Genomic DNA, 24132 nt, shown 5'->3' with positions numbered 1-24132 from the left:
ACTCAAAAAGTTTAGTATTTTAAGACACTCAATATAAGTACATTAAAATTATACAGTTGCCTCTCCAAGTACATGAATTGAGATCCACAGACTTGGAATCCATGGAGGGGCGACCGCCATTAATGTGAATGGAGTGCGTGCCCGTGGTGCGCCCCTCGTATGCATGTACCCCATTCAAGCCTATGGGGCTTGAATATGCACAATTTTGGAACTTGTGGGAGGGGGGGCTGGAACGGATCCCCCACGAGGTCAAGGGTCAGCTGTATATCCAGGTTATTGTACATATCTAAATAAATGATAAATACCAAGAATCTAGTCATTTTAAATTCAACACTTGGCTAATATGTATTTCTTGTTGTTGTTGTTGTTGTATGCCTTTAAATCGTTTCCAACTTATGGCGACCCTAAGGCAAACCTATCAGGGTTGTCTTGGCAAGTCTGTAGGACAAACCAATTTGCCAGAAGAGTGACCTGCACACTTTGGGGGTCTCCAAAACTCATCACCAGACTAGATCATGCAAAATGAAGACGGAGAAAATTAAACAGAAAATTCCACAAATAAGACCAGATGTTAGAACACGAGAAGAGTAACACAACTGAATTGGATGCTTCCCTGATGATGCAGTATTGCAATTAGGAATAAGAAAAAATAAAGTGAAATATTTACATTCTACAATACATAGAAAACAATAGTAATAATACAAGATAGATAGGATAAAATAAGTAGCAAACAAATTAAAAACATCCAATATCAAATATCAAATCAATATCAGATAAGGATAAACAATCACACAATGCTGGGAATGCTCCCTGCATATAATTCTTCAACTCCGTTTTGAACTGATTAAAAAAGTGATGACACTTGCTTTTGGAACAGGTTCCAGGAGTAGGGCACAAGTAAGAATGATGATCCTAGGCTGACAACACCTTGACTACTAGAACGAGTACAAATGAAATGAGAAAAAATTCAGATAAAATTAGAAGGGCCCGCCATGCGGCTTTAAAAGTCAACAACCAGAAGCTTATACTGAAACAGAAGGTGAGGGAGCCAGTGAAGGGATGATAATGAGAGAAACATGGTCAAAGCGGAGGCAGATGTAATAATGTGTGCAGCTGAATGCTGGACAGAAATTAAAGGATGGAAGTGAGAGAGAGGAAGCCCTGCCAGAAGGAGGTTACAATAATCTAATCTCGAGACAACCAGAGTGGGAACCAGGTCTTGGCAGTAGAGGCCAAGAGAAATGGATGGATTTTGCAAAATGTTAGAGAAAAATTTACAGGCCTTGGCTTGGGGTACAAGACAGCGGAAGAATAAAAATGAAACAAACTGCGGGCTTCCTGGACTGGACAAAGAGATGTTGTCAACAGAAACAGAAAAGGAGTATTGGAGGGGACTTAGGTTGAAAGGCAAGAAGCTCCGTTTGGGACATGAGTTCAAAGCCAATGGCACATCCACTGAGAAACAGCTGTAAGCCATGATGAAACTTACTGTTCAAGCCCTGGAGAAAGGGTGGCAGTACATATACTAAAACTGGGTAGAAAGATACAGCTGAGTGTCATGGGTACAGATGATAGGAAAAACCAAAGAACTAATAATGTTTCCTAGGGACAATGTGTAAAGAGAGAACAGTAGGGGACCCAAACAGAGCCTGGGGAACTCCAACCGAGTACGGGACAGAGGACGAAGTTTGACCACCCGTGACTACTGCAAAAGATTGATCTGATAATAAGATTTAAACCAATCAAGAACAGAGTCCGAGAATCTGAGGTCAGAAAGTATATCAATTTTTAGGGTTTTTTTTTATGTTGTGAAAATAAGTGGGTCCCTTGGTATCCACTGGGGCTTGGTTCCAGGACCCCCTTGGGCACCAAATCCATGAATACACAAGTCCCATTTCACACAATGGGATAGCAAAATGGTGCCTTGTTATATAAATGGCAAAATCAAGGTTGCTTTTTGGAATTTTATAATTTTTTGAATATTTTCAAGCCATGCGTGCTTGAATCCAGGATAAGGAGGGCCAACTGTAGTGTTTCAATTGAATGTGTCATCTATACTTTTTAAACTTTTTGTATTCTAGATTGTTTTAGTGTTCTGTTTTAATTTATATTGTAAGTGACTTTTTAGTCCCATTGAGGGGAAAGTAGGAGTATATCTTTTTTTTTAAAATTAAACAAATTTCAACAATTTGTTCAAAACAGTAAATAAAATGAAACTTGAATGGAAAGCAGACAACTATTCAAACTTTTCAGTTAATTGCTGGCCATTGTGCGGAACTGGAAAAATAATGAATTTAGCACAGCAGGCTTTCTGGACTGATTCTACATTGTTAAGAGTTAAATGTACTGTTAATTATTAGAATAATTTAGCAAATTAGAAGGAATTCTGATGTCAGCAGTTGTCTTCTGCCAACATATCCTGCTGATTGTGGAGTTTAACTGAGACATTTTAGACTTCTCTTGCAAAGGAAGACCAGTCCTACTAAAATAAACACCCTATTTTTAGAGAAAGCCACATCCAGCTGTTTTTCTAACAAACACACAATGTTTTTCGTCCAACACCTGGGGAGGAGGAAGCTTTGAATAAGCCTTCAATGATTATAAGCAGTTAAAAAAACAACCCAGAGAGATATGTGTAACAGTGCAATCCTAACTGAAATAGTGTGGCTGTACGGGTTAAGACTGGGCATAAATGTTTCCACTGGCAGAAATGCTCTTCTGCCAGCTGTTCTCAGAGAACTGCTGATAGGGTGATCTGCTGGTAGAAATGGTCTGCTGGCTAAGGCTGCATCCGCACTGCAGAATAATCCAGTTTGACATCACTTTAACTACCATGGCTCCAACGCTATGAAATCCTGCTCCTTAATTTTCTGAGAGATTACAGCCTCTTTGTTCAGAGAGCTTGGGCCACCAACAAACTACAATTCCCATAATTTCACAGCATTGAGCCATGGCAGATAAATTGTGTCAAATTGGTTATTTGGCAATGCTGATGCAGCCTAAAGATCGCCCGCAAAAAAGCGAAAAAAGGAGTGTGTGATAAAAGCAGCATGCATTATACCAGATCCAAAACGTCTCTAGCCCAGGACATAACTACAACCCAAACCATGGTGATGATGGTCCTAAATAATTTCCAAAATCCCCTAGGCTCGAGGGGGTGGGATTTGGCAACAGCTTCCGCATAGCCTACTGTTGGCTCAGTTGGTCCTCTGCCACTTGGAACACTTAGAATTACAACCTTAAATCCTATCATCCAGGGCAGGTACTCCAAGACCAAAGAAGAATGGAGCTTCATAATGAATGGGGCCTCTGACAATAGTTGATGATATTCGAACTCAGAATGGTAGATCCAATATCTTGGCCCCTCCTCAGACACACACAGAGTAGCCCTTCATTGTCAGGGTGGAACTACTGAAATAGATGTGGTCCCTCTTTAGGTTTGAGGCACTGACAGTCTCTAGAATGTTATGCAAATGCCAGGATCCTGAGAGGGCACCCACAATCAATATTTAATAGGGGAATTTTATTAGCTCATTACAGCAGTTGAGTGGACTTGAGCAATTCAAAGCAGGGATCAAGCTTGGATATACGTTTTGAGAAAACAGAATTCCAGAAATGCAAAGTCCAGATGTAAATTTATTTGTAAAAGGAAATACATCATTCATACAACAGCATGCTCAACAACACACTCACAAGAAACTAAAACGATATAAAAGGTGGCAGCAGATAGCAACTTTAAGATTGCAGAAGGCAATACAGTGCTCCCTTCCCTTACACGGGGGATCCGTTCCGGACTCCCCCCCCCCCCCGTGTAAGGCAAAATTGCGTATGCTCATGCCTCATTGAAAATACATGGTGCCCATGGATGTGGACACCATTCATAGATTCTCATGTGGCTTCAGCATATGTGTGGGCTCACTGTACTTACCATTTCTGCAAGAAAAGTTCCAGTCAGGGAATTCTGTAAAGGGAATGACTCCAGTAGCTGCCAGCAATGCTGAGGAGTCAAGCAAGATACCGATAAAGTGTCTATCTGAATCACAGGCAAGACCAAATTGAGGGTGCCCTTGGCAGGCAAATTTACAGGACAAAATGCATCTGGGGGCCAGCCTTTTTGGATTAAAATGAAGTTTCCAGGAGAGAGGAATTAGAAGGGAGTTTATAAATGACTGGACAATCATTGCAAAGTCTCTGGACAATGGAGTGTCTCCTCCAGAGGCAAGTGTACAGTCCGTCCTTCCCTTACGCATGGATCCGTTCTGGACCCCCCACATAAGGATAATGAGAATTTCACGTATGCTCAAGCCCCCATTTACATGAATGGGGCTTCTGCACATGGCGGTGCATGCCGCACCCTATCCCTTCAAGGGTGCACTCACCCTTCTTCTGGAGTGGCTTTCAGCATATGCTGAAGCTGCAACACGTATATAACAACGGCACACTGTACCTGGTTCTGTTCCTTTTGTATGTACCAGGTCATCACCCACTGTCACTCCTATCAATGAAGGAATTATGAAGATTCTGATCTTGATTGTTTATCCGGCCATTGCTCTTTATTCCCCCCCCCCATATTGAGCCTCCCAAATCTTATTGTATGGTCCACGGATGTCCTTAGTGGCATGGCTAGGTTCTGGCACTGGGGGTGCCTTCTTGGCTATGTGCCTAAAAACATCTCTTTTATATCAACTATTGAAAAAGAGGGGGTGCATCTATTATTGTGTCATCTGCATATCTTAGGTTGTTATATTCCATTCTGTGTTCATGCCTTCTGCTCTGAGTCTAAGCCTGCTCTGCATACAGTACTATGCTTTCTTGCATACAAGTTGAATAGATAGGCACGATAGTATGCCTGACCTTGCCTGAGGTTTCTTTTCCATGTGTCATCCAACCTTACACATTTTTTGTAAAACTCTTTTGTGTATAATTTTCTTCCCCCCCCCCACCCCCCATTGTGGCCACATATTACGTTCCTCTTTTTGCTCCTAGAGCACCCCCCCCTTGGTTTAATTTCTTTCCAGAATTCTCAGATTTTGTGGAAGTGTCTCTTGTTCTTCCTTTTTTATTGCCAACTTCTATTTCTCTGCATTGGTTGTTCTAGTAATTCTGTTTATCTTTACACCACTAATTGGACAGTAGCATTCAAGGTTCTGGTTATGTTCCCTTTTCCTTTTACTTCTTGTTTTTCTTTAACTGCTTGACACATTTCATCTGACAGCCATTGTTTCTTCTATTTTTAGCCACTGGTATTGTCTTTTTACCATTCCTCTTTGACTATGGTCCAAAGCACACTGCCAGAAATAATCCGTTTGAGACACTTTAATTGCCCTGGCTCAGTGCTAGAGAATCCTGGGAATTGTATTTATTGTGCACCCGAGCTCTCTAACAGAGAAGGCCAAATGTCTCACAAAACTACAGTTCCCAGAATTCCCTCAGCATTGAGCCAGGCAGTTAAAATGGTTTCCAAATGGATTATTTCTGTTTTGGACCTACATATGTCCCTAACTTCTGTCCCTAGTTTCCTCTGTTCCTGGTCAGCTAGGCTTAATAGTGTGAATCTATTTCTCACACTATTTTATACTGCTGGGATTTTTGTTAGATCCTATTTGGCAGGTGATTGTTTTAGTATCTTCTTCAGCTGTATTCTCAATTTTGGATTTAATAGTTTGTGGTTTGTGCACACTGTGATTATAGCCACACTTACTTATAGTAAGTCCCAATGGCTTACTCCCAAGTATCAACAGTGAGAAAAGTAGAAGTTATAATAATAATAATAATAATATAATAATAATATCAAACTGTGGATGCATTTGGAATCACATTAAGACAGGGTTCCAAGGCACTTCGTCCTCAGCAAACCACAGATCCAAGATGCATGGTTTGTTGAGCTACTCCTACTGAAAGCGCAGCACTTAAGAGCCAGCAAGCTGCTTGTAAGACAGTGTCTCACAGGTTTGTGATATGTTGACAGTCATATTGATACAGAAGATGTATTCCAAAATAACTGCTAAATAGTCTCCCACGCATCTTATTGGCTTCAACAGTGCAAGTCCAACATGATAAAATGAACTTTTTATAATAACTTCTTCAAAACTGTGTTTGAGTATCTTTTAAGCTCTATCTGCAAGCCCTTATAGGTGTTCAAGCCATTCCTTTTCTCTCGTGTTCATGTTACTTTAGTTTTATAGCAATTTATCTTCTGGATCCAACCCAGCCCTTACACTGCAAGCAACCTACCAAGCGAGATCCCCTTTCATTAATTTATGGTGTCCATGAGGGGAATGCTAAAATGCCATCCAACAGAGAGTAAGAGCAAATTAGCATATTTCGAGATGAATAGTCCCATGAGTGAAATAATGTTATCAGCTAGCTGCAAGATAAGCTAATTTGGCTTCCAATATTTTATCAACAGTATGCCCTTCCCCACATTAGCTAATTTAGATGGCTCATAGCCTTCAAATTCAAACAAAATGCTACCTACACCTTGTAAATTACTAGAGAGGAAAGGTCACATCCTTCAGATATATCTGTATGCATGCCATTATGCTATGATACAAAGTAATTTAAATATTATAATTGCAATTAGTTATTTCAATTATGATTTAATTACAGAAATAGACATGAATAAGATTTAATATCATCCTAAATATTAATTCTTCTCTGAACGGAGTTAAAGCCAGATTTTATTAAAGATAAAAAGTGGTTTGATCTAATGAATGCTGAACATGTATTGACTTAATCCATGCTCGTATTTAACTTCCTTTTTACCTACTTTCTTATTTACTTGACATGACAGTGGTACAGAGACAGATTATTAGAGTAGTATTTCCCACAGTTATGAAAGAGATTGGCTGGCGATGGAATACAATCCAGATTTAGTATCTATGCATGAACATAAAAATTATTAAATATCACTTACGTGGATAAGACTATGTGATGTGCAGAGCACCAATAAACTTATTAAACCTCAAAATACCTTTGGCCTGAAAGTAAAGAATAATGCACGTTTACTAAAGCTGAGACCAGGGGAAAGACCTCATAAAAGCTTTGTTGTTGTATGCATTCACGTTATTTCAAACTATGGTTAATCTATCCACAGGGTTTTTCTGGAGTTGAGTGTGTGGGACTTGCCTAATCAGTGGGTTTCCATGGCTGATCAGGATCTGATTGCTAGCTAGAGATATAGTCCAATGTTCAACCCACTATGCTAAGCTGGTTCTAATATAATGCTAGGCAGTCTCAAATAAAGTTCACATATTCCTAGGTGAAACCTATACATATTATTTGGAGGAGTTTTCATTCTGTTCAAGGAGGGTTATGTTTTAGTAAGTTATGTAGTCTGAAAAACAAAAAATACTGTTAGTACATAAAAGTTATTATCTATCTGTAATGAAAACTACTTATAAAACAGTATGCTATTAGGAGTACAACACCAATGAAATGAACAGATTTTCTCGTTTACTCATAATCTTAAAGATCACTCAGTTTAAACCTCAGAAGAGAAAAGCATAGTAAACCACACAAGGACATGAACAATAACACCAAACTATAGCAGCCAGTTGGTACTAACTTTTTTAGAAGGTAGAAATCTTTAGTGAAGTATTCATTTAATATCAGAATCTTATATGTATTTCTTACTGATTTCTTATACAGAGCTGGATCTCTGGGTTGGACACAGAATTCCTGTAACAGTAATCCTGCTCATAAGATGGTCCACAGAGGAAAGAGGGGAGAAACCATTTTAACTATCCCATATTTCCCCAGCAGCCATTCTGTCCTCTCACTAGTTGCTTTGGAGAAGCAGGGATCCCTCCAGAACTGAATAGGAAGTGATTCCACAAGGGGAAAGTGCATCTGTCACCCCCTGCCTTCCTCCCGCCTCCACTTGATCTCAGTCCACTCTGCAAACAGAAGGAGCCCTTCCTTTGTGCCTGAGATATACTAAAGTTAATCCAGGGGCATAGGTACATCCCCGGGCTATGGTCTCAAAGCAATTTAGGAAGTCACTTTGCTGAACTGAAGTAGGCTGAACCTCGATGGGAAATTGCCTAGAAATTCCTTGTTAGCTGCCCTGAGCTCTACAGAAGACAATCAGAATACTGTACAAGCATAAGAAATTAAAGACAAATTGGAGTGCGTCTCCTCAACTACAGTGGACTTACTCCAATCAACATGCATGCGTGCAAGAGAAGAACAGAAACAGATCAAAGTAATAGCAACACTTAAAAATCTAAATGCAGATATGCTAGGCAGCAGCAAGCAGCTGACCAATTCTTCAAAGTATCAGCATCCGCCTTCAGCTCATTTTTCACCTCCATCTGCATTATCAAAGGCATTGCTAGCACACCTCCCTCTGCTTCAGGGCTAGAGGCACGCAGCTTTCGTTGCCCTTACTAAGATAAAATAACCTGACATCATAATTAATTGAAAAAAGACGAACTGGTACTTCCACCTTCCTGGATCGCTAGATATATGCAATGCATGCAAAAGGTCCTAGGTCATTATCCCTGAAATCTTTAAACAGAGCAGAGAAAAAATCCAGTTCGAAATTCACAAAGGTTGCTGCAAGACAGAGTAGATCAGGAATAGATAACCCGTGGCTCCATGTTTTGGATTTTAAAATTGCAGTCCTGACTATGTCAAGGATGATGAGTGTTATAGTTCAAACTATGGGAAGGCAACAGCATGCCAAACATTTAAAATAATACCAGAATGACTAAAAGTGACTTGGCCTGTTACAGAACAGGCCAAATAAAGCTGTTCGAGTCACTTTGGAGGTGTGGTATTTCAATGATGCATGTGTCCTAGAGTCCAAAAGCCACACCAAAGCTGCACTCCATCCTTAGGACTGGAGCGTGGCTTTTGTGCGGCTTTTGGACTTTGGACGCATGCATCATTGAAATATCATACCTCCAAGTGCTCGAAGCAGCTTTATTTTGGCCTGTCTGTAACAGGCCTTAGTATAAAGAAAGTTTCTATCTCTTGATAACTGTGGATTCATTTAACATTTGACAATAACATTTGTCCATGATCAATTATTAAGTCAGTTATCATCAGATGAATTAATTGACCAGCATGACCACACTATATCTGAATAACAGATGCTGTGATCGTCTTTCTATTATTTGCAGCTGAAGGAATTTGGTAGCTCCTCTTGGAAACAGGATGTTCAGTTTTGAATCAAAGTCTTAGCTGGACCTTAATAGATCCTGCAAGGCAGTTCTAGCGTCTAGGAGGTTTAAAGGAATGTTTGTGTCATGCCCACAAAACGGACATGGTATCTACCTAGATTACACTCAGATATTTCTCCTCAGCATTCCCCCTTTCTTCCACATACAGAGAACGAGGCTAAATCTACACAGGCTAAATAATTAGGTGACCAAAATAGTAAAATGGTGTGAAAGATCTGGAAATCATGCCTTATGAGGAAAAACTTAGAAATGGGTAGTTTGCCTGGAGAAGAGATGGTTAGGAAGTGATATAGAATCCTTATTTAATATTTGAAGGGATGTCATATTGAGTTGGACTAAATTTGTTTTCTGCAGCTCCAGAATAGAACTGAAGCAATGGGTTCAAACTACAAGAAAAGAGGTTCCACCTAAACATTAGGAAGAATGTCTGATGGTAGAGCGTCCAACAGTGGAATATGCTGCTCAAAGTGTGACGGAGTCCTTCTTCTTTGGAGGTTTTTTTTAAACAGAGGCCAGTTGTTGATGTTTTGATTGTTATTCTGCATGGAAGGGGACAACTGGATGGCCCCTTAGTGTCTTTTCCAACTCCGTGATTCTAAGATTCTGTGATGAGTATTTCCATTTCCCATCCTGTTGGAACACACAACATTCCTCTCCTTCTGATGTGGAAAACACTTCTTTTGATGCCTAAGGGCTTTAACAGTTTTTTAAAAAACTCCAGCTACTCTGCTATTTGGGTGAGAACCATTTTTTAAGAATGTGTCTTTTGCCCCAAATTGGGATCAAAATGGAACCAGGATCCACGTTGTTAGGCTGTCACTTAGGTCACTTGATTCGTTCCTGCCATGCTTGTATCAGAATCCGGAAAAGGCAGTGTTGCCTTTTCGGGATGTGTGTGTTTGTACGCACATATCTCAGGTCAATATTTAACCCTTCCTTCTCTATCAGCTTAACTTTATAGAGGCAGTTGGACAAGCAGGATAAAAGAAAACGAGGGCTATTTGATTAAGACGTGAATATGAAATAGAAGCATGGGTTTGCAGGAATCCAAAGTAACTGCAGTCACACATAACTACCGCAGAGCTGCAGTGTGTGACCAGACATATAACACAACAATGGAAAACACTTGCACACTGTAGAAACACACTCTTTTTGCACTGATACGGCTCATAATTGGGGGTCCTATGTGTAAAAACGGTGTGTGTGGCAGTAAAGGGGTCAAACTGGGGCAGCAGTGGGTTGGGATGCAGCCCTTGTATTGATTCAAACATTGAAAAATTACTTTTAAAAATATTACCACACCCAGCATTCCTTAGTCAACATGGCCACTGTGCCCCCCCTTTTTTTTATAAAGTGTTTTCATCAGTATTTCAAATGACAGATTAAGGAAATCGACTCATAGGAAAATCAACTCTTATGGAGATGTGGTGCTGGGAAGAGTGCCGAGGATACCATGGAAGGCCAAAAAGACAAATGGGAAACCTTGAACAGATCAAGCCTGAAATCCCTGGACAGCTAAGGCGCGGTACAGACTGCGGAAAGGGGGCTGTCCACAGCCGCCCCTTTCCATGCCGGGTTGGGCAGGGCAGCCTCCATTGGCAGCCCAAGAGGCCCCAAACTGATGCTTCCTAGGCCATGGAGAAGTGGCAAAATGCCACTCTCTGTGGCCTGGAAAAGGTGTCCATAGGCTTCATGTCCCTGGACACCGACAGGCGCAGTGAGGAAAGGGGCCGCCCGTCCTTCTCCTTTGCCTCGCGCGTGGCCATTGAGCCGCACCAGCGATGCACACGCGCAAAAGGGCTCCATCTTGCAGCTCCTTCCCGCAATGCTTAAAAGCACCCCAGCACCCTGCAGCGTTGTGGTGCATCACTCATGCCCTGGTCCGTGTGGAGGCAGCACATGCGTGCACCATATTGCAGATGGGTTTGTATTGTACACTTCCAAAATGGCGCTGTCCATATAAACTAGGGCTGGGGAGCGTTTGGTTGCTGCGCGTTGCCCCCTGTTTTGGGCCAAGGACAGCGCTTCTGCACCGTCTGTATCGGGCCCAAGATGATTAAATCGAGGCTGTCGTACTTTGGACAACATCACGGGAAGCACAACTCACTGGAAAAAAAATATTACTTCTGCGGCTGGTTGGGTAGTAGAAAGAAAAGGAAGACTATGTGCCAGATGAATCGACTCAATTAGGGAGGCCATGAGTTAATTTGCATGACTGAGCAGAGCCATGGATGACGGGGGTTTCATCCACAGGGACACCATGAATTGAGGTTGACACAAAGGCAGTTAACAACAACAACAAATATTCAGATACCTAGGAAGCTCCTTTTAAACTGAGTCACACCAGAGATCTGACTAACCCAGTATTGTTGGCAAAGATTGACAGCCGCTCTCAAGAGTTTTAGTCACTGTCCAGGAGACACCTGAAATTGAACCTGGGGACCTTTTGTAGGCAAGTGTCTACTCCACCCTCAACCTAGAATCCTGACACGTCTATGGGTGCATCTACACTGGAGAAATGAAGCAGCTTGACTCCACTTTAAGTGCTGTAGCTCCAGATTAGCAATCTGTAAACTGCTCTGAAAGCTTTTGTGTGTGTGTGTGTTGTGTGCCTTCAAGTTGTTTCCGATTTACGGCGATCCTAAGGTGACCCTATCATGGGGTTTTCTTGGCAAGATTATTTTGGAGATTTGCCATTGCCTTCCTCTGAGGCTGAGAGAGTGTGACTTGCCAAAGGTCACCCAGTGGGTTTCATGGCTAAGCTAGGAATCAAATCCTGGTCACCAAAGTTGTAATCCAAGACTCAAACTACTACACCAATGATTTCCAAACTTTGCTTCGCCAAGTGTTTGGGACTTCAGTTCCCAGAAGCCCTAAATGCTTGGCTAGCAGTCAGGAGTCCTGGGAGCTGTGGTCCAAAATATCTAGAGGTTGAAAGTTTTGGGAATCACTGCATTACACTATGCTGGCTCTCTTGTGGCTGAAGAGTGAGGAGTGTAAATACTCAAATAAATCCTATGGACTTCTGGGATTTATAGTTTTACGAGGTCTCTATCCTTCCCTGTGCAAAAGCACTGGTGCCTCCCAAAACTACATATCCCAGGGTTCTGTAGGATGGAACTGTGTCAGTGCATTAGTTCTACAGTGTAGATGCACCTGAGTTTGAGTCCTGACACTGCTATGACTGCATCTATACTGCACAAATAAGTCAGTTTGACTTTAAAGTGCTGTAGCTCCAAATGAGTTATCTGTGAACTACATATCCCAGGATCTGTATGATGGAGCCATGGCAGTTAAAGTGGTGTCAGTGTGCATTATTTCTGACTCTGCTGTGGGTGCACCTACACTACAGAAATAAGTTAGTTTGACTTTAAGGGCTAAAGCGGTGCTAGAGTGTATTATTTATACAGTGCGGATGCACCTGAGCTAGAATCCTGACACTGCTATGGGAGCATCTACACTGCAGAAATAAGTCAGTTTGACTTTAAGTACTGGAGTTCCAAATTAGCCATCTGTGAATTATATATTCCAGGATTCTGTAGGGTGGAGCTGTGGCAGCTAATGCGGTATCAAAGTGCATTACTTCTGCAGTGCGGATGCACCTGAGCTAATGAGTCTTGACACTGCTATGGGGGTGCATCTACACTGCAGAAGTAAGTCAGTCTGATTTTAAGTGCTGAAGCTCCAAATCAGCCATCTGTAAACTACTGTACCAATGCCAGGGTTCTGTAGGATGGAACTATGGTAGCTAAAGCGGTTTCAAAGTGCATTATTCCTGCAGTGCAGATGCTGCTGGGAGCTTGGTCCTTTTGCATCCCACCCAAGTAGACCTACCAGGCTCTGGAGCTGGGTCCCCCTCGGCCATTGCTCCTCTCCTTCCCGCCTCCAAGCTTCCCAAATCCGAAAGAGAAACCTCCTCCCTTCACTCTGGGCTCAGACTTTTGCCGTCACCCGGGTTCCCCCGCCTTTCCACCGGCGTCACGTGAGAACGTTCACGTGTCTTTGTTTTCCTCTTTCTGGCATCCTCACTGCAGGCTTGAGACCGCTTTAACTGCCCTAGCTCAATGCTAGGGAATCCTGGGAACTGTAGTGTTTGTGAGACTTTTCGCCTTCTCTGTCAGAGAGAGCTCTGGTGCTACAAGAAACTATAATTCCCAGGATTCCCTAGCAATAAGCCAGGGCAGTTAAAGCGGTCTCAAACTGGATTATTTCTGCAGTGTGGTTTGGACCTTCAAAAGTGGTGTGGGGTTTAGAAAGAAAATACAAAAAAAACTGTCCTCCACCCAGGGAGGTCGTCCTCCTTTTCCAGGACATGCCCTACATTTCCACTTTATGGAATGGGAGGAATTCCCCAAATGTCCTCCATTTTGAGCATCACTAAGAAGAATGAATTATATTTATATTACTGTTGTTGTTCTCCTCTCAAGTCATTTCCAATTTACGGCAATCCTAAAGCGAACCTATCATGGGGTTTTCTGGGCAGGCTTCTTCGTAAGGGGGTTGCCATTGCCTTCTGAGGCTGAGAGAGCGTGACTTGCCCAAGGTCACCCAGTGGGTTTACATGGCCCAGCTGGGATTCGAACCCTGGTCTCACAGTCGGAGCCCAACACTCAAACCACTACAGGCCACACTGGCTGTCATTAATGTTTTTAGCATTTATTGTGTCATGTGGCCTGGCCTACTTCTTCCCCCTAAAATGTCCTCCATTTTGTGGTGCCTTGTCCTCCTTTGAGGTGAGGACATTTGGTCAACCTGCCTTTGGCCTAAAAGCAAAGCATGGCCAAAGCCACAGTGATGCCCAAGCTTTGCTTTTCCAGATGATTTGGACTACAGCTCCCAGAATTCCTGACCGTTGGCCACACTGCTTGGGGATTCTGGGAGGTGGAGTCCCAAAGAAAACAAACAAACAAGGGCCACAGTTGGGGAGCCATTGGTCAAAGAGGAGGACAAGGGGCTGCCCAGAATGAGACCAGCTCTTTGCAATGTTTTCCTTGAATGACCTCCATTTTGAGCATGAGCAAGAAGCATGACATTCACATTTCTATGCGTGTTTTTAGATTTTTATTGGGTAGTTTTGACCAGGACTAAGAATGGATTTATATTTCTATGTGTGTTTTTAGCTTTTATCATGCCATGTCCTCCAACTTCCCTTTAATGCCCTGCGTTCTGCGGTGCCTTGTCCTTTTTGGTTAGGACATGTGGGCACTCTGTGATAATAGGCTCAAAGCCTTTGTTGTTGTTGTTGTTGTGTGCCTTCAAGTCTTTTCTGACTTATGGAGGCCCTAAGGCTAATCGATCATGGGGCTTTCTTGGCAAGATTTGTTCAGAGGGGGTTTGCAATGGCCATCCTCTGAGGCTGAGAGAGTGTGACTGGCCCAAGATTTGGCTCACAGGTGTTAGTCTGGAAAAATCAAGTGGTGTGACTTGCCCAAGGTGGTTGTTGTTGTTGTGTGCCTTCAAACTGTTTCCCACTTAGGCCGACCCTAATGATGAGACTATGGTTTTCTTGGAAAGGTTCATCAGAGAGGTGTGTTTTGTTATTTTGCCATGAATACTACCCTCTGAGGCTGAGAGTATGCGACTGGCTCAAGCAGTAGCAGTAGTAGTTATAGCTGTAGTAGTTGTAGTAGTAGTTAAACTAAGTTTCCCACTTAGGCCACCCCAATGGTGGAACTATCATGGGGTTTCAATTCTTGGCAAGTTCCTTGAGGAACAACATAGCCACCCTCTGAGGCTGAGAGAGTGTGACTGCCCCAAGGCTCAGTACAATGAGGTGTTATTAATCTGGGGGGGGTGTCAAGTGGCGTGACTTGACTGAGGCTGTTGTCCTTGTGGTTGTTGTGTGCCTTCAAGGTTTCCTTTATAAGTGTCTTCAGAGGATATCCTGTGAGGCTGAGAGAGTGTGATTGGCACAAAGCGTTTTCATGGATGCTCCAGCGCTGTGTCTGTGGTTTCTGAACCCTGGTTTCCAGAGTCACTGCAGCCACGACACCACACAAGTGAGGCCCACAACAACAACAAGAGCCTCCATGAGGTCCTGAGGAAGAGGAGGAGGAGGAGACAGAGGAGGAGGCCCTTCTAAGCCGGGGCTGTTCGGCGCATGCGGCCTGCTCCTCCTCCTCCTCCCGGCCTGCCTCCCCGCCACCGGGTTCCCCAGGAGTCCCTCTGGGCGCTCGGGGCGCTTCCCCTCCGCCATGGGCTCCGAGTGGAGCCGCCCCGAGGAGCGGGAGCCTCTCTTGCCTCCCCCGCAGCCTCCTCCTCCTCCTCCGCGCGGGAGGCCCCTCGCCGCCGCCGCCTCCGGCTCCCAGGGCCCGCGGGCCCCCTCCTCCTGGGCTGCCTCCCCCGGCGGGGCCTCGCGTGTCTCTGGGCGGCGGTGGCTGGTTCTGCTGCTGTTCTCGGTGCTGGGGCTGGTGCAGGGCCTGGTGTGGAACACGTGGGGCCCCATCCAGAACTCGGCCCGCCAGGCCTTCGCCTTCTCCAGCCTCGACATCGCCCTCCTCGTCTTCTGGGGGCCCATCGGCTTCGTCCCCTGCGGCCTCTTCATGTGGCTTATGGACAAGAAGGGTGAGCAGCGGCGGCGGCGGCGGCAGGCCCTGCGGGGAGGAGGGAGGGGAGGCTGGGGCGGATGGGGCCGGTGCCCTGAAGGAGGCCCTAAGGCTGGCCGTGATAAGTGGACGGGTGGGCTTGCCAGGGATGCCCCCTGAGGCTGAGAGAGTGTGGCTGGCCCAAGGTGGATGTTGTTGTTGTTGTTGTTGTTGTGTGCCTTCAAGTCCTTTCCCATTGAGGGTGACCCTAAAGCAAAGGGGTTTCTTCACAGGTTTCTATAGAGAGGAGGCTTTGCCATGCATATCCTCTATGGCTGAGAGAATGTGACTTGCCCAAGGTTGTTGCTGTTGCTGTTGTTGTTGTTGTGTGCCTTCAAATGGTTTCCCACTTAGGGTGACCTTATCATGAACCTGTGATTCAAACCCTTCTCTCCAGAGTTACCAGGTATACCTGCACTGCATAAATCCCTCTAACTGCCTGGCTCAGAGCAAGGGAATTCTAGGAATTGCGGGTTATTGTGGCACCAGAGCTCTCTATCTCAGACAGAGAAGGCTAAACGTCTCACAAAAATACAATTCCCAGGGTTCCGTAGCATTCAGCCAGGACAGAAAAAGCAGTCTTAAACTGTGTTATTTCTGCAATGCAGATGCAGCATCCTTTCATGGTTGGGTGCAACAGCGGATTTCATCAGGAGATCTTCCAAAATTACAGCACTGCCTTAGCTGCCCTGCTGCTTCTTCATCACAGAAATAATACAGCTTGACACCAAGACTTTTAACTGCCAAGACTCAGCACTTTGCAATTCTGGGATTTGTAGTTTTTGTGGCATCAGAGCTCTCTGACAGAGAAGGCGAAATCTCTCTCAAAACTACAGTTCCCAGAAAGCCATAACACTGAGCCAGGGAAGTTAAAGAGGTCTCAAACTGGATTATTCCTGCAGCGTGTTTTGGCCCTTTGTTGAAGGCTGGCAAGCTATCTTCCCCTGATTTCTTTATGTTGTTGTTGTGTGCCTTCATGATGACCCTAAGTACAGGGTCTCCTTGGCAAAATTTGTTCAGAGGGACATTGCCTTCATCTTCCTCTGAGGCTGAGAGAGTGTGACCTGCCCAGGATCACCTCAGCAAGGATTCAAACCCTAGTCTCCACTGGTCCAACACTCAAACCACTACACCACACTGCCTCCACATGCCATAGAGATTTGGGTTGCCAGGTGAAATAATTGTTGTGTAGAAGAAGGAATTTCAGCAGATGTTACTTATTTAACATCCCACCTTTTTTTTCTGGCACAGGGCTCAGGGTGTCTCACATCAAGTTAAAAGTAAAGTACAGCTAACACCAATCTGATACAAAAGTTCAAAGACAGATTTAATAAGAAGTTCTATTAAAAACACTATATTACAACAGTTAAAAACACATTTAACACAGAGTAAAAAAATGGAAAGCATAATGCACTCCATTAAAAGAGATTCTCCTGCCTCAGTGTTGTACCTTAAACACCAAAGGCTTGCCTAAATCAAAGGCCTGCAGCAGAAAGAGAATAAACAGGAGGCTGGACAATGAACAGCAGGGACCTTTCACACTACTTAATTATGGTGCTGTGATTCTGGTTTAACTGTCATGGTAACATTCTGTGGAATCCTGGGATTTGCAGTTTAGGGAGGGGACTTAGCATTCTCAGGCAGAGAGCTCTAGTGCCTCTGACCAAACCACAAACTCCAGGGCGGTAAAATTTCACCAGGAGCCCTTCCACACTTCCCATTTATAGCTCTATGGTCCAAAACACATTTCAGAAGTACACTAATCCATTTTGAGATTGCTTTAATTGCCCTGGCTCTGCTTGGCAATCCTGGGAATTGTAGTTTATTGTTTCACCAGAGGTCTGAAACAGGATTATTTCTGCAGTGTGTTTTGGCCCACATTCATACACACAAGATCTCTGCAAGATAGGTAGGGGTGGACTAAACTCTGCCTCTTTCTCCTGACCACACTTGTCTTGGTTTACAGGGAAAGAGTTTACAGGCTGCATCTGTACAGTATAACAGACTTACTAAATAATCACTTATCAAATTGGATGGACCAACTTTCACCTGAGGGCCAGCATGGTGTAATGGTTTGAGCGTTGCACTAGGACACTGGGAAGCCAGCATTTGAACCCTGGCTCAGCCATGGAAACTCATTGGTTGACCTTGGGCAAGCTACACTCTCTCAGCTGCACGGGATGGCAATGGCAAACCCCCTAAGGTTCGCCTTAGGATCACCATAAGTCAGAACTGACTTGAAAGCACACAACAACAACAGCTTCCGCATCCAACTTGTTTAATAGTGGTTTCAGTGCATAAAATCCATAAACTTTATTGTTGGTCTTGGGCGTGTGAATTGTCCAACTGTCCTTGTTTTTATGTGCATTCAAGTCAACTTTGGACCTATGACAACCCTAGCCTAGGGTTTTTTTTGGGGGGAGGAGCCAGGATTTATTCAGAGGAGGCTTCCCATTGCTTTCCTGTAAGGCAGAGTGTGTGCTTTGCCCATGGCCATCCAATTGGCTTCAGTGCCTGAGCAGGGATTCAAACCGTAGTCTCCCAGACTCTCAAACAGCTATACTGTGCTGGCACATCAGTTTATTTTCAGAAACATTAGGAAACAGGAAACCAGAAGGCCTTGGTTTGACATAGCTTGTGCTTTCCTAGCTGTACTTAAACTTCCCTTAAACTACCGCATGGTTCTCACCATTTAAGTCTTTATAAAATGTGCACTTATGGCAACATCATTCTCTGCAGGAAAAGAATAAAGTAGTAGCTGTTGTCCTTTGTATCTGCCTCCGTTGTGTGCCCAGAGGGGCAGTCTGTAATGGTGGTGACTGCAAACTGGGGTCACCCCTGTTTGCTATCTGGGCACAGTGGCGCACAACAGACGTGCCTGGGAGAAGTACATCTAATACTCCAGTCAGCGTAAAGATGATGTTGAAGGAGTGAAGAGGGAATGTTATTTCCTGTCTTTCTCTTGTTGCATCTCACCCATCTGAGGAATAGCTGCCTCAGTTTGCTTGTCCACTACTCTTGGGAGTGAGTGCTGGACTAGATTCCCCTTATAACCAAAGGAAGCGAACAGGCATGCAAATGGAGATGTTCTTCACTTGCCCAATTCATTTATAATTTTTGGCTAGCCTTGTTGACAAAGCCAAAAATTATAATCACTAGCCCACCTTCCTTGCTGGATGAGCCCCTCCCCTAAAAACCTCTTCTAAGGGAGAGTGTAACAAACACCTTAACACCCTCCTGGCCTTTTCTGAGAGAAGGCAACTGGAGCAAGCAACAATACAAACTATTGTATCTGGAAGCTACAGCGGTAATGTAAGTTCGTGTTTGAATGCTTTCCAGTTGTTTCCAGTGTATGGCGACTTTATCATGGTTTTCTGGGGCTGAAAGCATGTGACTTGTCCAAGTGGGTTTCCATTTCCTGAACTGAACCCTGATCTCGAGAGTCGTAGTCCAATTCTCAAACTACCACACCCATTGGCTCTCAGTAACACAAGTACCAGTTGCTATTCTTCTTGAACTGGGGAGGAAGGGCCAAGGATTATTGTATAACCAGGATGATCTAGCCTGCCTTTTGCAGCATCAGGCTTGAAATGAGAACTGGGCACCTGTTATGTTCACTACAAGGTGAGCATAGCAAGTAAAATTTCAAAAGCCTCTCTTTTCAGCTTGCACTTTGGAGATTGGAGTCAGCAACAAGTAGGTGTTACACAGAGGAGAAGTGGGCTCCACCTAGACAAAGGATGTGTATCCTCCCATCCTTAGTGGCAGATAGGTGTCGGTAGACCCTTCTGAGGTCTTGAGGCCTCAGTAGCTGCCCAGCAATCTTCCATCTAGCTTTCTCTATCAAGGATTACTTGAATATTATAATACTGTTTTTTTTTCTAAAAAAACAAAACAAACAAACAAAAAAACCAGGAACATGCATAGATGTAAACAAACCCTTTGTAGCCAGTTCATTTGGATTGCTGTGTCTATTTCTCAGCAATAGTAGGTTTCAGTTGCTTCAAAAGTTTTCTTCTTGAACAATAATGTTTTGTTAATCAATTACAATCATTGTTTGTTGTTGCTATTTGCCATCAAGTCGTCTTTGATTTGACAGCCAGCATGGTGTAGCACTGGAAACAACTGAGCATTGGACTAGGACTTGAGACCAAGGTTTCAATCCAAACTTGGCTATGGAAATCCACTGGGCGACATTGGGCATGGCACACTCTCTGTCTCAAAAGAAAAGACAGACCTCCCCTGAACAAATCTTGCCAAGAAAACCCTGTGATAGGTTTACTTTAAAGTTTCCTTAAATTAAAAACAACTTGAAGGCATATAGCAACAAAAGCAACAACATACTGTATTTTCCTTATGAGAGACTTCTAAGATCCTCAGTTATAAACTGCCCTGCTCAGCTCTTTCAGGCTTAGGCTGTGGCTTCCTTGATTGAACAGTTGCCTCAGTTCAGTCATCTTCATCTCCAGTGAGAGTTCAGGACTGATTTGCTCTATGACCTATTCATTTGTTTTTTTAGCAATCCGTTGTGTCGGTAGACTTCTTCTCCAGCATCACATTTCAAATGAATTGATTTTCTGTTATTTTTCTTTGCTGTCCAGTTTTCACAACCATGCATAGAAATAAAACACTGTAACACTGAGTATTTTTTCATACAAACTTTATTATGCTATAATAACATGAAAAAGTAGAGTTACTATGTACCATTGAAACAAATATTTTGTCTGTAGACTGTGCCTTTCAAAGTAAATTGAGATTTGGCCAGTTTGTTGTTGGTTGCTCAAGTCTTGTGCTGCAGTAAAAATATTTTCCGCCTTCAGTGATGAGTGTCTTGTGTACATAAAGTAATAATATTGCAATTTCAATTCCAGGTTGTACCACAAAAGAAGTGCAAAAGTCAAGGGTCTGGTGTTTTTGTTTTTAATATTTCTGCAATATTTCTGTGAGGTTGGGAGGCTGGAAAGGATTAATAGGTCTAGAAGGACTCCTTCAAGCTGGTCGGCTTTACTAACGCAGAGTACAGTCAGCCCTCCATATCCACAGATTCTTTAGCCACAGATTAAACTGTCCATAGTTTGAAATATTCAAAAAATATAAATTCCAAAAAGCAAACTTGGATTTTGCCATTTTATGTAAGACATGGATTTTGATATCTACGTGGGTTCCTGGAATTAAGCTCAGCAGATACCAATGGCCCACTCTGTTTGATTAGGGAGATAATAGAGATACAGTGGTATCCACTGGTATTTGGTTCCGGGATTCTCCTGTGGATACCAAAATCTGTGGATGCTCAGGTCCCATTATATACAGTGGCCTAGTAAAATGGTGTCCCTTATATAAAATTGCAAAATCAAGGCTTGCTTTTGGGGATTTATATTTTTTGGAATATTTTCAATCCATGGATGCTTGAATCGGATAAAATAATCTGTGGATATGGAGGGCCGGCTGTATATCTCCATGGGAGCTACTGATCATTGATAGTTCCCAGATGTGAATTCCCAGATATGATTAGGCTTTAGCTTCCAGAAAGCATGCCACTGGCCATTCTGGCTAACAGATTTGAACTCTAGTGATTTGAAAGTCACTAGATTGGGTACTTGCATCTTGATACAAGACCATTCGGAAATGTTTTGAATGGGGAGAAAACCAGTGAGAGAATAGGGCAGAGCTTTTTCTTTCCTTCAGGTGTGGATAATGTAATCAAGCTGAAAAACAGCAGACACTGATTTTAAGCTCTATAAACTTGCACTGTTTTGGGGTCCTGGGAGGTCTCGACTTGTGATCTGGTGGGAGCAGTGAACTTTGACTGTCTGTTGGAACATTTATATTGTGCCCTCCCAATATAGTAGCTATCTATCAACCTGTATATTGCAAACAAACACAGACATCACAAATCTCTTCCTTCCAAAGGAAGCCAGACTTGGCTTCGTATTGTGTCCCTTGAACTTCTTGCCTGGCAAAATGAGGTGAGCATTACTATGCTTAAGTGCCTTTGTGCTGAGCTTCTTGTTTTTCCCTGTAGCAGAAGTATGTCTAGTTCATAATTTGAGCATGCTGTCTTGTAAATGAGTACTCATATTATTTCAACTAGTCTGTGGACATGAATTAATACAGCCCAGAACAGTTCAACAGCATGGATGGTTCTGTATCTACATTCTGTACAGACTTACTGAATGTCTGGCCTCTAGTGCAAATACTCAACCAGGACAGAAGGTTTTGGGTAGGGCATCTCCTTGTGTGGCTCCTTTTCCTGGAAGAAACAAGCAAGTTCCTCTACCTTGTCTGACCTTTGATGGATGGTGCTTTTAACATATAAGTAAATTCAGGACTAGTCAGTCTTGTGTGTACAGGTACATGTGACTCTATTTATGGAAGAAACTTGTATTAAAAATTGCCTTGCTAGAACTAGTTCAGTTTTCTGTTTCAAAGCAAATGCCAGTCATGTGCTGTGGAGTGCTCACTGGGTGTATATGATGCAATATAAACCATGTCCTATTGTTACCTCTAGTAAACTGAAATAACACTTCACATAATCATGCAGGCTTCTTCATTTGTTAGCTCTCTCAGGAGATAGCAGACATTAATCCTCTTTTGAAAGCTTTCAAAGCTAGTGATCATCACAACATATTAACTGTGTGTTAGGTGAAATATTTCCCCTTTTCTGTCTATCCGTGAAAATATTCGGTCTATCTTCATGGTGATCTCCCCCAGCCCACAAATTCTAGTGGCTTGCTATTTAAATATGGCTATTTATTTCTTCCCTACCATTAATGATATTTTAAATTGTTTGGCAATCGTCTTACTGTATAGTCTTCTCTGTCTTCTGGTGGTTAGTGCCACATAAGTAGCAAACCATTTTGTAAAGTGTGGAACAGAAATAACTATTGAACAGTGATGGTGAACCTTTTACAGTTCACGTGCCGGAGGCGGGGCTTCTGCCCTTCAGGGGGAGGGGATTCTGCCTCCATTTTCCTGGCCTCCAACTGTCCGGAGGACAGGGAGCCTCTGGCCTCTGAGGGTCCCTTTGGGACTCGGAGGCCGGCAAATGGGCCTTGGAGGCCGGCGCCCAGCTCCTCCGGAGTTTGCTGGCCTCTGAGGGTCCCTTTGGGACTGTCACAGGCCGGCAAACAGGCCTTGGAGGACGCCCCCCCGCAGCAGAAGCCATTGGGTTCCATCCTCCGGAGTTTGTCGGCCTCTGAGGGTCCCTTTGGGACTGTCACAGGCCGGCAAATGGGCCTTGGAGGCCGGCACCCAGCTACTCCGGAGTTTGCTGGCCTCTGAGGGTCCCTTTGGGACTGGCACAGGCCGGCAAGCAGGCCTTGGAGGATGGCCCCCTGCAGCAGAAGCCATTGGGTCCAATCCTCCGGAGTTTGTCGGCCTCTGAGGGTCCCGGCGAGACAGCTCAGGACCAGCAAAAGCCCGGGAAGAGGAGAGGGAGTTGGCACGCGACCCCCCCCCCTCCTTTGCCTGGGCCTTTGCTAGTCCTGAGTTGTCCACGGGGAGTCACCTCAGGACCAGCAGACCCTGGCATGCGGCCATTCCTGAGCCCCTCCCCCCCGGCTTTCTTCACCCAGGGCTCTCTGTCCAGGAGCTGACACACTGCCATTGCTCCTCCATATTGGTTTTCCTTGCCCCCAGCTGTCTTTCCAGATACAGTTGGAGGCTGAAAAGGTCTTTGGAGAGAAGCAACTGGCACGCACCAGTCGCCCCTCTTCCATCTGCCCTTTTCCCAGCCTCCAGTTGTCTCCAATAGGCAGCTGAAGGCTGGGACAGGGCTCAGAGGAGGAGCCAGATGCACGTGCCTCTGTCTCCTTCTCCCAGTCCCCGGTGCCATTTTATGGCTGAGACCCAAAAATGGTAGGGAAAAGGAGGAACGGGCACATGCATGCCTCTTCCACCTTCTCTCTGTCACCCATGCCTGGCGAAATGCCGTTGCGTGCCACTTTTGGCACATGTGCCATGGGTTCGCCATCACTTGTATAGAAACTAGTACTGTAATAAAGTCGGCTCCCTACAATTGTGGCTTTGAGTTTTGCAGATTTGATTATTTGCAGATTTGACCGATATGTTCTCTCTAGGAATTTCTAGATCCTCCAGTTCTCGAAGTTGACCATATAGACCCTAAATTTGACCATAGAGTTGTACTGGAGGACTTAGAGATTCCTAGAGAGAACACTTTTGGCAGATGTTCACCATAGAGTTGTGCTTGGAGAACCTGGGGGCTCTTAGAGAGAGGTTCTCTCAAGTTAAAAAAAAAGTGATCAGACATATTACAAAAGAAATTCATGATGAGCCCAGAATTATTTTTATTAAATATAACAGAAGAATTAAAAGACAAATTCAATTATGAGGGGGGGGGG

At 43.9% G+C, this 24132-nt stretch overlaps 2 protein-coding genes across 6 annotated transcripts in view; one reads left to right on the top strand and one right to left on the bottom strand.

Annotated features, from left to right (window-relative positions):
- HSPBAP1 (HSPB1 associated protein 1) overlaps window positions 1–13147 on the bottom strand; it is a 109235-nt gene extending 96088 nt beyond the window's left edge. For 4 of the 5 annotated variants that reach the window (XR_006101352.1, XR_006101354.1, XR_006101353.1 and 1 more), the window contains exon 1: window positions 13023–13147. Coding sequence is in view for 1 of the 5 variants with exons in the window: in XM_042445082.1 (XP_042301016.1) it covers window positions 13023–13053 (31 nt within the window). In the remaining 4 variants the exon portion in view is untranslated. The remainder of the gene's footprint in view (window positions 1–13022) is intronic. The other variant, XR_006101355.1, reaches the window with a different exon arrangement.
- Window positions 13148–15318: 2171 nt separating this feature from the next.
- SLC49A4 (solute carrier family 49 member 4) overlaps window positions 15319–24132 on the top strand; it is a 219250-nt gene continuing 210436 nt past the window's right edge. Inside the window, 1 exon segment of the mRNA XM_042458620.1 lies at window positions 15319–15752. Coding sequence (XP_042314554.1) covers window positions 15383–15752 — 370 coding nt within the window. The 5' untranslated portion in view covers window positions 15319–15382.

Source organism: Sceloporus undulatus, chromosome 1 (genome assembly GCF_019175285.1).
Source record: "Sceloporus undulatus isolate JIND9_A2432 ecotype Alabama chromosome 1, SceUnd_v1.1, whole genome shotgun sequence".
Classification (NCBI taxonomy): domain Eukaryota; kingdom Metazoa; phylum Chordata; class Lepidosauria; order Squamata; family Phrynosomatidae; genus Sceloporus; species Sceloporus undulatus.
The sequence above is the reverse complement of the archived record's forward strand: the minus strand, read 5'-3'. Positions and strand labels throughout refer to the sequence as shown.